General features: G+C 35.0%; 1 protein-coding gene across 8 annotated transcripts in view; it reads left to right on the top strand.

The window, feature by feature from the left end:
- Window positions 1-16,140, top strand: part of RIC-3 (RIC3 acetylcholine receptor chaperone) — an 86,347-nt gene extending 70,207 nt beyond the window's left edge. For 7 of the 8 annotated variants that reach the window (XM_069825214.1, XM_069825222.1, XM_069825216.1 and 4 more), the window contains 3 exons: window positions 4,821-4,907; window positions 4,997-5,085; window positions 14,817-16,140. In XM_069825214.1, the coding sequence (XP_069681315.1) occupies window positions 4,821-4,907; window positions 4,997-5,085; window positions 14,817-14,936 (296 nt within the window). In that variant the 3' untranslated portion in view covers window positions 14,937-16,140. The remainder of the gene's footprint in view (window positions 1-4,820; window positions 4,908-4,996; window positions 5,086-14,816) is intronic. The other variant, XM_069825219.1, reaches the window with a different exon arrangement.
- The last annotated feature ends 1,798 nt before the right edge of the window (window positions 16,141-17,938 follow it).

Consider the following 17,938-nt stretch of genomic DNA (forward strand, 5'->3'; position numbering starts at 1 on the left):
GTGAAATGAAATAACAGATCCTTTATTGGTAATATATTTTTTATTCCTACTCAGAGAGATGACATTGGAAGATTCTCGGTCATTTAGCAATTTTCTAGGAATTGATTAGAGTACGTTCAACAAACTCCTAACACGATATAAATCATTTTAGTGCCGTGAAATCAATACATTCACATTTGGAGATAATTATTATACTTTAATTGTCCGCGTTTCTATTATAATGTAATATAATATGCAGTGGCGGCTCGTGAACTTGTGGATTGGGAGAGCTGCAGTAGATTTCAGTACATACAAATTTCACTTCTTGATACCATTACTAATAAGTATAGGACAAAAATAAATGCACTACATATCGAAAAACCAAAACTTCCTGACGTAGTTGGGAGATGTCTGTGGGACCATTTGCTAATCCCTAAGAAAAACTAATACCATCGATTTCAGTCTGAATTTCAGATCGGCAGACACTCAACTTACAATCTACCAGTTCATTCTGAATTGTCTTAGAATAACCCTAAACAGTGGCATGTTCCAAATGATTTTTGAGAGGCTCGTTTAGATTACTCACGAACTGTAGCAACCCACGAAACACATCAGGGTTCTTCGAATCGTTTTTTCATCATATCCCCTAAGGGGAAGTTCATATTGGCCACAAAATTTGATACAATCAATATTTTTTTTTTTAATAATTTCACGATTTTTTCACACTTCTTGATTATGTTTGAGAATGTTGTTCTGTTCGTTTCACTTAATTGCACAGCAGTAGGCCCTATGAGTTGCGTAACATAGCCAATGAAACAACATTTTTCAGGTGAGACTGCGAAGATTCGTGCATTTTGCTTTTTAGGGGCAAATGTCCTAAATGTCACACCACTCCTAGTCCATGCAGCATCACCACCGAAGAGGAGGCAAGGAAAACAAAATACAGATTTTTTTTGTTCACATCCACGTAACCACAAATGCTTAGCGTAAATTTCATTGTTATACTTCCTTACATATATGCACTATTTCGGCTGGATGAAGCTTAAGTAAGATTTAAGTCGGGTAACGGACGACCCTTTAATTTCACTTCATTACGTCAATATTCTCCGCAAGAGAAAGTTGAGAAAAATAAAATTAATATTCTGTAATTCACATACACTCATGCTTGCACATTTGCACTGGTTAAGTTACGGTATTAAGACGTCACACCAAAGCAACACTCAGATATACTGATGGTCAACAATTTTCTAAAACTGGAAAAGAAGTCTCTTTCGTATTTTACGTGCTATATCAAAAGGATTCTACTCGTGCAATCATTTTGAGTTAAGGCGAATATTAAGTTGTGCTGGAGGCTGGATATATACGTAATAATAAGGCAAAAGAGAATATTAATTTCGTTATATTAACTCGATAAGATTCTACAACAATAAGTATGTGAAAAGAAAATAAAAATTTTGTCATTAAGTTTCAAGGGAATAGAGAATCCATTTGACGCAGCATTACAATAGCAGTGTAGGAGGAGAGGAAAGATCCCTTGTGGCCTGGCTCTGCAAGCCACTGCAGCGAGATATGGGTTTTAAACAGCAGCAGTTTCCCTCTGCTTCCCTTCACCTCTCTACCCCCTGACCGTGCAAGACACACTCTCTATGAGCTGACCACCCTGCAGATCCCAGGACGACTTTGAATGCAGTGTCAATTCCAGTACAGTCGACGCGCAAAAAGACAATGCATAAGATAATAGTACATATTCCTGGCCAGATGAAATATAAAGCAATTTACCAATAAAAGCTGTAACAATTCTTCTAAAAATTAAAATAAATATTATTTTTATTTTCCTGTCAAAGCAGGGAGTGCTGCAGCTCCGCAGCTCTTATAGACGAGCCGCCCCTGATAATACCTCTAAACCCCCTCAATAACATATTTTTCATGGATTTTTTTTTCTTCATTAGATACAAAAAGAAAACTATACTGACTTTTATTAAACTTTTTAGCAAACTAATACTCTCTTGAATGTATAATGGCTACATTCACTAAAATCCGTTCTCAACGCAGAAAGTATCATAAAATTCATACAGTATTTGCAGTTCTAAATATATGATCGTGCAAAAAGAGTATACAATACACGTGTGTTAAGTGCGTAACAAAATCTCGAAAACAGAAGAGACTCTACTTCGTCTCGTCTTTTCTATCTTTTCTTTGATTCTGTTATAATGCATCCTTCAAGAAAAGGAAGACAAGAGATGATGCCAAGTCTAAAATCTGGGAGGTTTGTCCCACAAGTAGTGATATTTGCGTATAATTAATAAAGTTATCCTGTTTATGTGTAAGTGTGAAGCAGTGTCTGCTAGGTGTAGATTTTTGCTAATTTTTTCGGCGATGTATGCAGTGGAGGAGGAAAGGAACTGGCCACCCTACTCCATTATCTCCTGGCCTAGTTGCCTCATAAGTGGTGCCTTCTTGGTATCATTTGTGAGGTTCAGACTTGTCTTCGGAAAATTGACTAAACAACAATCCTATAATATTATATTTAATATTTAAAAATTAATTGCAAGTCGGTTATGTTAACATTATGTAGACAAATATCGCATAATAAAATAAAAATATTAGCCTAAGTCCAAAACATTGATTATTATTGATTGCGCTGTAGTGACACCAAACGCGAGTACTAATGTTAGGAGACGCAGCGCGAATCCATAAGGTTTAATAAAAACAATTAATAGGCCTATTTATGTTTATTGAAACAACTCTTCTATACTAGCTAATATAAAAGTTCCTAGAGTATTTCATAGGAATAAAATATGAATGAGATTAGTTTTGACAAAAAATTGCTATTATATGTTTGCTTTTAAGAATGAAACCTTTCCTAAACCAAGAACTATTAAACCTTAGTAAGATGTTAAATGGCGCAAAGTTCGTATAGGTAGGTTCTCTAGGAATATATAAGCAATGCTATGATATTCTGAAGGACTGATAAAAGTCAACAAAGATGCGAATATGAAATTATTCCTTATAGACATGCTATGTAGGCTAGAATTTTTCTCTTAAGATATGTTAAAGATGTGAATAACTTACCACTTTCATTAAATTTCAATTGGATTGCATCTCATATTGCCCTTTTTCCTTAATTACTTGTAATCCTCTAGAATAAATAATTCCATTAAGACTGTCCCACAATAAGAGATGACATAAAACAACGAATCCGGGAGGCCTGCCAGTCACTTGACCACACCGAAGTGTTACGAGTCACTGAGAGTGTTAGAAGAAGAGTACGGGAGTGTGCTGCTCAGAACGGCAGATAGTTTGAGCATTTATAAAAATTAATGGAATTGTCCAGCCTTTCCGTAAAATGTCAACATTAATTGTCTTGTTTACATTTTCGTATTTTAACATTTCTCAGTATTGGTGGCATTATCTTTTTGTACGTTTTCTCATTGAAAGAGTAGGAATTGGTAAAAATGTTTCCTATGAAAGTTGTTTGTTTTGAAGAGCTCTATCAAATGGTACCCTATTTGACCCATACTCTCATTTGAAATTTTAAAGTGATACGCCACTGACCCTACTTCCTGTTAGAGCTGATTGATGAAATTAAGCTCAAGTGAAAGTTCACATGTGGTTTAGTAATAAATATTTTTTTCTCGAAAATTTTAATGCACTGGTTTCCGAAATAAATGACTGTTATGGGTGGTCTGATCACCCTGTATAATGCCGTTTTATGTTATACAACCGTTTTCCTCGTAATACTTGTGAACAAATCATACATTTAATATTCTCATCATATTGGCAGCAAAAAAAAAAATGCGTCCTCCCATCCTACTTGAAACTTTCGTTTTTGTAGAGGTACATGGTTTCAAGAGACACATTGTGAAGATGCGCCACTCGCAGGTCAGAGACAAATACAAATGGAACGAAGTTTGACTCCAGTGAGTGAGAGGGTGGGGGTTGTGGGAAGTGGGAAGCAAGAGGAATGCATAGCTATCATTGCAAGTCATAATGTGCTCGTGAGTCACATTTTCGCCACAGCTGTATTAGACTGTAGTTACATTCTTTCTGCAGGAGTCCCTAAATTCAATATTATACATGATACTATTATTAAATGCCTTTAACTGATATGGCTAATGAATGGGGAAATTCAGTTACTATATTCTGTGTAGTTTTCCTTTAATGCTTTTGATATTTTTATATTTACTATTCTGCATACCTCTTCTAATGCTATTAATGAAGGTAGTTTCAATTAAGCAAATGACTTTTCGGCCTGTTATATGTTTGGGAATTAGACCTGTGTTTCTATTTTATTGTATTTTTCATTTAATTATGTGGGATCATATCCAATGATCAACTGTTGACCACACTTGCCATTAGATGTGATGTGACAGTAACAACGAAAATCCTTAGCATGCCTTCGTTTAAGAAAGGGAGTGCAGTAAAGGGCCCTGTATCGTAGATTTATGCATGCAAAAGAAAGCTGACCCTGAATGGAAGGGCTCCAAGTCAAAATTAAACTTTACTACTGTCCGATCGAGTGGTTATGTTGCATCTTGGTTTCTGCTGGCCCCTCTGTAAAGGCTAATGACTGAGTTGTTAGGCTTTTTCCTAAAAATATTTGTTGTAAAGAATTAGAAGTCTATATAATATTATACAACTGTTTAAAATAACTTAAAGAAAAGAGTCCCATTAAGTTAATAACTGTCATGTAATTTTCCCGTTTCGATGATCCTGCGTTAGGTCAGTAGCCATGCTTATCCTGTTATTGAATATTGAACTTTGTCTTACATATCTTGATTTAAATACTGTCAGACCATGTCTGGAGATACTAATTTCAGTGCTTACTTTTTTTCTTCCAGAATATGGAGATAGAAGGACAGAATTTGAACACATGAATGATGCCGGTCATGGGGATGATGTGCCCACTACTACCAACTACACAACAGGTAGGTGCTCGTAACAGCAGCCAGCCTGCTTACCCAAGCTCTGCTGCATCCATTTCACATGATCCTTTGTTTCTTCCTATTGATTGTAGCGAGTGCTGCTGCCGAGGCCACGGGACCCGAAGAAACGGCAGCTGATTATTCTACCTTGGAGTCCTTTGGCACAAATGACGACCAACAGGTACACATCAGAGAGAAAGACAATTACCAATAAATCTTCATCATGTTAGTTCTAGAAGAACTTTTATGACCTGAGAAAACGATTTTCATGCCTTCTTTTCACCATATAGTAAGAAATGTAATACTGCAATTAGCAAGTAGGAAAGGGAACTTCGCAACTCTTACTCGTTGTTGTAATTTCATCTCATTATGCTATACCTGATAATTAAGATATCAGCTCACTCTAGGGAGTACAGATATATGCTTCTTGAAGTATTTTCACTGCAGTCCTACAGAATTAGTCTATTAGGAAAAGAGATACAGTAAAAAAATTTACCCTCACTTTCTGCATTAGTGAGTAGTAGTAGCAGTAGCAGTAGTAGTAGTTCACTTTCTTTATGAAAGCTTGACAGCGAATTCCTTTGTTTGCCACTGCCTTGGTCTCATTACAGCTTTTTCCCATTTTGTTCTGCTTGAGCACTAACTGTAATCTCACTGATACCTAAACAGGTCATCACTTCTGGTTCTGTTTGGGCTAGTCTTCCATATTGTCCACAATGTTGCATGCCCAATTCGATAACTTAACATTCTTCTGGCTTGCTTTTTTTCTTCTTCTTCTTCTTCTTTGATAATCATGTGCGGGTTATCAACTCTCAGTGATGGAACTGCATTTGCTCCCATATTCAATAGCTCAGTGAAACTGTGCATGCGTGCGTTTTACACATGTGAGTTTCATGAACTGAGGATTAATCTAATTATATGTCTTCATACAATGTCATCTCCTGGTGAATGATATGTTAAGATTTAATTTCTCAGAAAATCGAAATGTTTTATGTTTCATTGTGCTTTATGTATGGCGCAATTAGCAATTGGCTTTACTGTGTACCTGCAGGAAGTAATTGTAATAACCAAATATGTACCACACTTCATTGTTACCATTGTCGTGTGTAGCATGTGTTAATATTAGTGCACCCTTGCCATCCATCTTGTCTGGTTTTCCCTTCAAACGTTTTCCATTATTTTCATACTATAACACACACAGTTTTTCCAAATACGTGAATTAACAGCATGTGAGTGAGTTTGAACAAAATATATCCTCAACATTTATTGCATCCATTGTAAACATGTGTCTCATGGAATTCAGTACACCATCCACTTAGCAGTGAAGGAGCAGACTTCCTTATAGCATACTTTAGAGTATTTGCAATATTAAATATGTACATTGAATTTTATATGCAATGTGATTGCCAGTATACAGTGAAAACATAATATTCATAGTCATTAACTTATCACTTTCTGATTTTCTTCAAATGTGCTGAAAGTAGCAAAAAAATCCGTAATCTTTCCTGCTTAGTATTTTGTTAAGGAGGCGCACTGCAAGCTGAACTGCTAGAGCATCGGCTTTCCATTCTGATAATCTGGGTTCGAATCCTGGGAGGTCCAAGTGGAATTTATGGTAGACAAAAACTAGGGCAATGCTAAACCAGTGGCTAAAAAGCTGTGGCTTTGGTGGGTCACTTTGGGTGGGGATGCTTAGGTGATTTATCTAAAGCTTTTGATTGCATAACTCATGAGATTATTATTTCAAAACTGCATTTATATATTTCGAGAATAAATTAGTAAACTCTTACCTATCAGAACAATCTCAGATACATATTCTAAAACTGTAAACATTGCAAGTACCATGGTGTCTGTTTTGGTTTCCTTCCTATTCTTGATCATGGTGAATGATAATATAAGTACCGTCTAATTCAGTGTTATTCGCAGATCATCAAATCAAAACATAATAAATCTGCTGCTTGGAACAATGAAAAATGAAAAAGGCATATAGGGAGCAGTTAAGTGATTTAAGGTTGACAATTTGCCTAAATTTAAACAAAAATTAGGATATACAGTTCTCATTAAGGGATATTACTATTGAGGACATTAAGGACGGGCCTTTCACTGCAAGCCCTGCCACATTGTTCAATCTTTCCTATTTTCTGCCTTCCCCTTAGTCTCTGCAAATAATCCATGTATCTTAATGTCTATTATCAGGTATCTTATTCTGCCCCGAACTTTTCTTCCTTCCAGTGCATTCTTCAGTAGGCAGTTTCTTCGTAGTCAGTGATCCAACCAATTCCTTTTTCTCTTTCTACAACTGTTTCCGTAGTGACTTAAAATTTTGAGCAACTTTTCATTAATATTTCCGGTTCTGAATATGGCACAAATTCTATTGAGTGACAGAGGAAAAACCAGTGCTTCATCTTACAAATTACTGTTACTATTTTCATTCTTTTAACAAAAATAAGACCAGACAGTATTGGCGATGTGACACTCCAGTGCTAGATGCATCACTTCTGCCTTTCAGATAACATCATAGTGCACAAAGACGGTAACATGTGGACGGGGAGGTTAGAAAAGTGAGAAATAACCTAAAGAGAATGTGCATGCAACACCCTTAAAAAGACGAGATTTATTGACTCCCTGGAGGAGGAGCAGAGGCAGAATGGATAGGATATCACATGCCTTCTCGAACATCAGGGCTCGTGTATTAAACCAAGAGCACAAGGCTGAGAACCGGATCACCACATAGCTCCAGGCAATGAATATCACACTGTTTAATAGTAACCCAGCTGAAGATTAAGATTTCCATATAGAAATACATAAAATCAATAAATTTAGATTGGTAAAAATTATACATTGGGCTAATTTGTTTTGGACAAAAAGTCATATTGAACTAAATGTCCTTCTGGACGTGTATTTCATTGGACGAAAATAGAATTGAATCAAAAATCTTGGACAAATTGCTTACTTAACGACGCTGTATCAACTACTGGGTTATGTAGTGTTGGTGGGATTGGTGACATCAAGGTGGAATTTGGTGAGATGAGGCCGAGATTACCTGACCGGTTCTCCCGCAGCTTTACACACTAAATGTTACTTTGACTTCTGCTTTTTGTTCTGTATGAGCAGGTTTCTTTCTTTATTCTGTGTGAAGATGCTGAATGTGTTTGTCGAGTTTTGTGTATCTATTTATAATTTGAAGAGCAAAGTAAGCTTTGTACGAGGTACAGTCATAAGTTCGTGGACTATTGTTCTGTTGCACCATATTACAAGATACACACACACACACACACACACCTCTCGAACTAGCCACATGGGCCGCTATGCATGTCTGCTGGTAACATTACTGAAAGATATTACCGTGAAGATCTCATACAGCTTCTCTTCTGACAATGATGATCTCGGCCAACTGAAATCTACACCCACATAGCTTTGCTTTCAAGCAGGAAAAGAAAAAGAAATTGTATAGCAAAATGGTGATCTGTTGTCTTGCCAGTTTCTCTTGGACAAGCACAGATCGATGTGCAGGGCGTTGCCAATTCTTCCTACACTAAAGCTCAGGATACTTAAGAAAAATTGAATTGTGTAGGCAGCGAAGGAACAACCTCCAAAGTAAAGGAAAATGAATTGCTTTTATTCCCATTGGAAAGTAACTTTTGGGTCTTCAACACAAAGGGTCTATCTGGTAGTCATGGGACACAAGCTGTTAAGATGGTATCTGTGCACTCTTTCCCTGACACAACCTATCCCATGTCTTGGGTGAATTACTTAGCATCAATTGGGATATCTTATGCGAAGTTTTACCATTAGATGGCAGGGGCATTCCATGCGGCGCAACATGTTATAGTGCTATATTATGTCATGTCATATGCTACAGTTGATTATGTTCTCCCACTTGGTTTTTAATTTATGATTATTTTGTATAACCTAGTATAATTTAATATAATTCAGTATTTTCTTTCCTCATAATTTAATTTACAATATATAATAGTGTAAACTTGTGTAATACTGAGTGATTCCCCTTAAGAGATGGATGGGGAAATCTGCAGTATGCAGAATATAGGTACGAGTAAATTGCATATTCATGAACCTAAACAAGAACTTTGAGAACGAGGTGCCTGAATAAAAAAAAATAAATAAATAAATAAATAAATAGGAACTTTATCGAAGGTGAATATTACTTCTTCAATCATTAGTATTGTAAGTACCGTATGCTAAAAACAGGATATCAGCCACCAATGTATTTTTTTTTATAGGGAAGGGACTATCGAGATTGAATTCCTTGTACTTTTTTCTCTAGTTGCAGAAAGATCAAATGCAATGTTTGATGAGATGATTTAATATGATTCCTGTGTTTTGTAGATTAAAGACATGCAGTTTTGAATATTATGTAGGATGATTTTGAAAATTTAAAGTAAAAACATGGTTTTAATAATTAGTCTATAGCACATTAAAAACATTATTCACGAAATGGATTTCACGTGGATCGTCCTGGATAATAAACATCCCAGTTAATCGAGAGTTTACTGTAGGCATAAACTTCAGAGACTTCTAGTAGTACTGAATATAATCTAAGCTAACATACCTTGCTGTCAAGGTTACATATGCTTTTATTAATTTTTCTTTTCCCTCTTCCAAAATGAAACCGTAGCCAGCAATTCCTTACTTATTTTTGTTTAATAGCTAGCACTTTCGAGGCGCAATTTAATTAGTTAAATTGTTTAAGGTTTAAAGCATATATTCAGAATATTTCGGGACCTGAATGAAGACAAAAGGCTTTCCCTGGTTTTTACAATATAAGAACACAACAAAAATTTGGCATTACTAAGAGTATTTAATGTACTAATACACTACGTAAATCCTCAGTGTTTATATACTGGAAAACAAATGCACACGCAAAGTGCATCCCTCAAGTACACGCACGCTATCAGTTCAGGATACCCCTATTGCCACAACAACTGCTGGTTCCTCATTGTATTAGATCATCTGGGCTTAATTCTCGACCCCACAGTACACTCTGAACAGAATCATGAGAAGCAAAGAATTTAAGAGTCTTGCAGTCAAACATTTTAGTACGGTACCCAGTAAAACATAACCACTTGGAAGGTTATTAGAGGATGTGTTCCTAGAGAACTCTTGAGGTTCTCAAACAGCTTAAAGCCTTTGATGACTGTTGGTGCTATTTCATCATTGGTCTTTAAATCCTCAGTCAATATTATATTTCAAATAATTCATTTCATTTATGACATACTTTTATCAGATTTTGTTTTTTACATTGTTCTTACCGGAATTGATCAGGAGAGCAGTTTTCTGAACTCCTGTCAGGGGTGGCAATATTGTATGTATTTACAATAACATTATTATCTATTTTTGTTCGAAATATTGTCGTAGATTATAATCTCATGACTTGCAAATTAGAGTTTTGCCATAGTGCTAAATTATATTTTGCAGTAATATTTACACAAAACACAACTTAAACTTCACATTCATAGTATTTAATATATTTAAAAAATACTGCAGTAATACATTACAAAATTCACTTGTAACCTTATTTCTTGTGAACTATTTCAAAAGAACCTCACCCTTCTGAAAAACAAGACCGCACTAAAGAGCAGAAAAGCAAAAACACGTGAAATTCTAAAATGAGGGTTCATCTTGGGCAGCATGACAGGGTTGCTATGGCAATACAAACAAAAGCAGGGACGAAGAGAGAAACTCTGATTGTCTCACTTCAGAGTTTAATATTTCCAGCATTAATATAATTATACTGTTGCACTATGTAGGATGTGTATTAAAAGAAATGTACGTTGACCAAATGAAACTAAAGAATTGCGTTAAAAGAAAATAAAGTTCTCTTTGCTGTTGATATTGTAATATTATTTGTGCACATTTGGTAATTTGGAAAATTACATCAGGAGAATTGGTTTTTGTTGTTCACTTTAAACTTATATAAAACTATAAAACATTCTTAAATTAAAAGCAGAGCGTTTAGAATAGAAAGTGTGGTAACTCGGCAAGGGTCTAATGGGACTTTTAAACCCACGGCAACTGAGCGAAACATTGGCGTGGCGATCGTTTTTTGACTCCAGTTTTCCTCTTAATACTGTCGACAGAACAGATAGAACTCACTCTGGTATGAAATTAAACAGATATTTCTTGCGATTTGTATTGTGCCGTTTATGTGAGCGAGTAGTAATATGCCTAATTGTTTTGTTCTTGGTATAAATCGGGTTATATAATCTGTAAGGAAGTAAGACATTTCTTTTTTTCCACCCAAAGACTAGGCTATTTTTCAGAAGTGGTGTAGAGCAATTCCATGGAGACAGAAAACTGTGTGCTCGTGCTTATATCTGTAACATCCATTTTTCTGCAATTTTGATAGTAAGAGCCGATAAATTTATTATTGATGGTAAGAAGGTAGGACTTCTACGGAAGAACTAGTGACCAAAACCGGATGCCATACCACATATTTTCCCGAACTTGTCTCGATACCTTAAAAAATTAAAAGAAGAGAAAATCTCCACCAAATCCTTTCTCATAACAATGCACCCTTACCAAATACCATCTGGCTATGACCAATTCCATCGACGCTAAATAACTCAGTAGTTGATACAACATCGTTAAATAACCAAGTAAAAAAAAAAAGAATTGGACGTGATATCTGAAAATCAGAACACCTTAGCTGATCTTGCGCTTTTGTGCATGTATGTGCCATTACTCCACACCTGATGTCCAAAATTGTCTAGTTACTTTGACCATAATCTCTTTTTCTTTTACTCGGTTATTTAACGACGCTATATCAACTACGAGGTTATTTTACGTCGATGGGATTGGTGATAGCGAGATGGTATTTGGCGAAATGAGGCCGAGGATTCGCCATAGATTTCCTGACATTTGCCTTGTGGTTGGGGAATACTCGGAAAAAACCCAACCAGGTAATCAGCCCAAGCGGGAATCGAACCCACGCCCGAACGCAACTCCGGATCAGCTATGCCAGTGGCTCGTAATCTCTTCCAGTGAATGAACGCCAGACCAGCATTTCAGCTGTTTTGTGCGAGTTTTTCAAAATCGATACACTTTTTAGAGCCATAAACTGTGAGGAGTTCGAGGGAAGTGAAAATACAAAAGAATATATAAGGTGAATGAACGACCTTGTAGATATAATGAACTCAAAGACTTCCTCTTCTGCCATGTACAAAGGATTCTAGCATTACACGATTTTAGAAAATACATTACACATAATTGGCAACACAAAGAACACGTCTGCCTAAGAAAGAACCCTTGAATTATTTAGAGTGACAATTCAGAGCACTCACGAAATATATTCATTCTTGTGGGATAGCAGATTTAAATTATTCTGACAGAAAAAATTTAACCAGGATCCTCTACAGCGACATTTCGGAATTATAAAATGATTATCTTGTGATGATCACCACAGACTTTCTACATCTGAACATTTTTCAATCTCTGTGCCAGTTAAAAAATGTGCTATATGCAAGTGCTAATTGTGAACCCCTAATTGAACCCAAGCACCTAGCTTCTACTTCATTAAATGTACATGTTTAATTATTATTTTATTTTTAATAATAGCACTTCTGGCGTAATTGACGAAAAAGTTATTTCAGTAACAAAAATACAGTATAATGCTTTGTATGTGGGCTACAGGTTAATCTGATTTACAATTTTATTACATTTGTTTATTACGTTTCCACATCATAAGAGATTTCTGATCAAGCATATGAGAAAGTAAATTGGTCTCATGGAAAAAGTCGTTAATTTAATATTCTCCAATAAGTATCATACAACAATTTAATACAGTACTACTAAATTGTCTTAATTTTACAAAACAGAAAATAACCTACATATTTCAAAAGATCAAAACTTGCATTATCATAGATATAATATCGAAGCTTAATTTGTTAAGTCTGAGTTGCAGTAATATTGCTTGTTCCCCCAGAATTACTTATAAACCAGTTACAACTGCAACTAATGGGTAAATAGTAGATAAAAACTATTGGTGAAAGTAAAGTGTCTCCTTTATTATATTACATTCTTTCCTGTGTATAAAAAACATAATTTCATAGCAATGCGTACTTTATAATGCCATAAAAATGTTTATTTTTGCGAAGCTGTACTCCTTTTTTGCGTACTTCTGGTTGAAGCCGGCACATTGTTCCAATTTTCGGTTTATTATTATATTTACTATTCAGGGGTGTATTATATAGCTCACAATTTGTTAATGTAGTAATGGTACATTTTTCAAATAAGTAAAATATTGCGACAAAGTACTCTACAATGCATTCTTATGTAATGGGTTATTTTTAAAACCTTTTGCATTCGCTCGAATAGTGATCCTGAAACTGGGGCGGACAACAGAGCTAGCGCCACTTGGCGCCGAACCACTGAACTAGAGGAAGTTGCGTCACTTTCTTTCTACCCGCTCTGTTAAAAGGTTAAAAATGTTTTTAAAAAAAAAGATAATATACCTTAATGACAGACAACACCGGTGTGGTGGCATCATCAGTGTTTTTTGAACCACTGCAGCTCCAGCTCGTCTTGATTGCTGTCATCAGTGATGGGGTGAGCTGCTCTTATGGTGGTGGGAGGTGTATTATTATGTTATTGTCTGCTTGTATATTTCCTGTTGCTCTATTATGTTCGATTGTGGACTGACTTTTTGTGTGATATGTAGTATTTCCATATCTGTTTATATGCTATTGTAATTGCGATTGTTGTTAATAGTATGTTCTGCGTAATTTGATGTGATGTATGGTTTACTTATTGCTTTAATGTGCTCATTGTATCATATTTGGAATGATCTTCAAGTCTGTCCTATGTAGAAATCTGGACAGCTATTGTATTTTAATTTGTAAACCTCAGTTGAATTTTTTTTCATTTGATGTGGTTATTTAGATATTTCTGTGTCATATTACTTGTTTTATGTGCTATCTTGTATTTTAGTTTCTTGAATGGAGCTGCATTTTTGTGTGTATTGGTATTGTGATATGTTAATGTTACGTATTCATTCTCATGTGGTGTTTATGCTGATTTGTTGTGTTTTTGGTTTGCCTTTTTATATTAACATGTCTATTACATTAGGGTTGTATCCATTGTCTTGTGCTATATATCTTATTGTATTTAGTTCTTCAATATAATTGTCATTGTTCTTTGGTGTATTAATTAATCTGTGTCTAATTATATTATGTTTTATGGAATAGTTTGATGAATTGTGTATGTATGTTGTGGTTGTAATGGGTTTCCTGTATAACTTAAATTTGTGTTTGTTGTTTGTTTTGGTTATGATGTCTAAGAAATTTATAGTTTGGTTATGTTCTATTTCTATTGTATACTTTAATTTAGGATGTATTTTGTTTAGTTGTTGGCGTAGGTTTCCTATTATGTCATTACATATCGATGCTAGTACATTATTTTCTCTGTGTGCTTGTTATTGTCAGTATGCAGTATGTGTGTTTGTTCTATAAATTAGCTAATATCCATGATATGAATGAACCCATTGGCAATCCTTCAGTTTGTGCATAATATTTGTTGTTATGTGTAAAATATTTTTGTTTTGTGATGATCTCATCAATGTGAGTCTATGATACATTATTTTTGTTAAGCATTTGCCGAAGTATTTGACTGTTTCTATTACTGGTTGTTAGTGTATAAATTTTCAATGTCGAATGACATACCACAGACTCACATTGACGAAATTATACACATCATAGAGATCATCTGTCATTAAGATATATTACCTTTTTTAACACTTTTAACGTTTTAATTAAGAAAACTTGGGTGATGAATTTTTTCAAAATAGAATTATCTTAAAAAAAACCACAAGTATCTGCTCTACCTAACTTGAAAGCTCTATTTAATAAATTTATGTCAAAATCTGATCACAGTTTATTTCTTTGTATAAAAACACAGGAAGAGGAACTAGAAGACGAGGAGGAGGTGTGGAACGGAGACGTAGATTCCGCTGAAGAAGAGAGTGAAGAAGAGGAGGCACAGGCACACGCAATTCCTCAGACACATCATCATCGTTAACCTTTGATATTTGTAATAGTCTTGTATGACAAGATTGGTTTCAAATACTGACTAGATGCATTAGTAAATGCTTCCATTGCTGTGAGAACTTAGAGCAGTGTGCATCATGTGGAGATTCCTATAGAAAATTATCTCAGGTTTCCCAAATAAACTTGATTTTTTATTGTACTGAAATGTTTGTAAAAGTAAAGCTTATTCTTCACGTTTTGAACACCACTCAGTGTACTGAGCACAAATTATTGTAATTTCTGTATACAAGTTACATAGGCTCGTAGTAATTTTTGTAATAAAATCAGATTTTTATAAACCTTCAACAAAAGCAGGTGTAGGATATCGTGCATTTAAAGTAATAATTACGAATATTTAGAATAAAATTGTTTTGTTTCTTATGCAAAGTTGATTATTTACTTCGAATGCTTCTGTATAAAGTCTAATGCATCTAGCCTGGTTGTCAAAGCTAACTACCATATCCAGTATTCAGGACATTGCTTATCTGTTATCATTTGGGGTAACAAACACCATATAACGCAGCTAATACTCTTTCATACACTCACTGTACCTTTAAAATATTTGCCGTAAGTGAGAAAGATCTTTTTTATGTCTGGTGCTGGTAATGTCAGATTGTGTATGCCCTTTGTGATAATCAGTACAGGGTATCGGTGAGTTGGTATCGAGGCATATGATGGTGAACTCAGTTGTAAGAGTTACAACAAGGCTGAGGTATGTCTGCAAACAACCTTCTTTCATAAATGTCTGTGGTCGCAGATATGTTTCTCTATATAGTAGTTGCATTATTTACTTAAATGTGATGCAGCTTGAGATGCAATGTTAATGTTATAGCTTCTGATTAAAATTGAAACATTATTTAAATTGTACCATGAAATTGAATAAGTATTAATTTTTCAGGTTAACCTAGCTTTAACAGATACATATTGCATTCAACCTAAAAATATGCTATTAAATTTAAAATAATACACAGTATTTAACGTAGATATTACTATACCATGTTCTGTTTGCTGGTTGAGATTTAAAATAGTTTAGGGACAGTGTTATGTGCCAAAATATTGACTGGTTAATTTTGTGATCTGATTGTTTTACTCAAAATATGCAGCCTTCTTACATTTGATGTATAGTGTGTGACAGACCAGTATCCTTAATTATAAAATAATTAAATTTACTAAAACCGCATTGGTATTTATCATAATCTGTCGGACTTTTCATTGCACTGCTATTCCATACCCTGCTCTCCACGTTTGTTTCTGTGGAATTAAGAATGTTTGTACACCTTTCGCTAGTATAAATTTAGTAAAATCAAAAATTTGATTTCTACATATTCTGAATTAATTTTTCACCGAAATTTGGTACAGTAATATTTTCAGAATAATAAATTTTTAGAATCCAAGAAACTTTTATTATTAATTATAATTATATTTTAAAATTGGGGGTTGCAACTTGTGCAGATAAAATTGGTTTTGCCAATATCTTGTACAATTTTGAATATTTTTTAATGCTTCCTTCTCTGTTTTATTCATAATGAGTGTGTTAATAAATCCGCCATTATCAGTTGAAATATATACAGAGTGCCCCACAGTAATGTTTACGTTAATAACTAGAACAAAAATAACAGGAACTATGAGTTTTTATGTCACAAAACTTTAATGTTGAAGATGTTCAAAATGACCTCCATTGGCAACAATACATCAATTGACAAACATGTGATATGGTTTCAATATGAATGGATTCACAGGCAGTCACAACAGCCTCTCTCATGGTATCCAGCATATGTAGACTGTCCTACAGGCAGAAATCTAAGGGCATTAAGTCAGGAGATCTGGGTGGATACTCGACACTTCCTCGTCGGCCTATCCACCTCTCAACAAATGTTTCATCCAGGAATTCCCACATGTCTGGATGGTAACATGACAGTGTGAAAATCTTCATCTGGGTAGAGTTGGTGAACAGCTGGCACGATTGTTAAGGTATCTTTTATCTGTCAGTGTTCCTTCAAAAAAGAATGGGCCTACAAGTCCTCTGACAGACATATCACACCACACTAATAACCCAAGAAGATTAACAGCTCGTTTTTTCATAACATGGGGATTATCTCTTGCCCAGTACACACAGTTGTGGTGATTGATGGTTCCATTCAATTTAAAAGTCGCCTCATTAGAACACAAAATCAAATCAGTAAACTGTTCATTATCGCAAATCCATTCACAAAATTGATGGTGCCTATCTGGATCGTCCTCATTCATTGCGTGAAGCAACCTGGGAATGTAGGGTTTCCACTTAATGCTATGAACACTTGATTTGCTTACACCTGACTCACGTGAAGCTTGCCATATGGACTTCTTGGGGGATCTTGTGAAAGTTTGTAACACTGCTTCCACCCCAATTTCGTCTGCTACTGTTTTCTTCTTGCCACACCGTCCCTTCAGATCACCCACAGTTCCTTCCCTCTCAAACTTGTCGCGTAATTTCGTAATTGTTACACGTGATGGCGGCGCAATATCAAATTCTGCACCTCAATCATGTTCTCACATTTTCAAAAACACTTTAAAATCCACTTACATTGCTCAAAAGAAAATTTCTGAGCCATCTTGTTAATTACCTGTTGCTGCTAGCAACCAAGCTGAAAATAAAAGAAAAACAAATTAATGGCTACACACACTAGTCATGACAGTGCCTCCAAATACAACAGTTTGATCAGGTTATCTTTAATACTTCCTCTGTTATTAACGTTCAGAAAGTGTAAACATTATTGTGGGACACTTTGTATGTGTGGGTGTGTGTGTGTATATATATATATATATATATATATATATATATATATATATACACACACACAGGGTGTTTCAAAAATACGGGGCATAATTTCAGGTATGTATTTCCCACATGTAGACAATCAAAATAGATCATTACAACATGTGTCCGGAAATGCTTTATTTCCGAGTTATGGCCTTCACAACATTGAAATTCACCGGAACGTTTTTCTTTCCGCA

This window comes from Periplaneta americana, chromosome 5 (genome assembly GCF_040183065.1).
Source record: "Periplaneta americana isolate PAMFEO1 chromosome 5, P.americana_PAMFEO1_priV1, whole genome shotgun sequence".
Lineage (NCBI taxonomy): Eukaryota > Metazoa > Arthropoda > Insecta > Blattodea > Blattidae > Periplaneta > Periplaneta americana.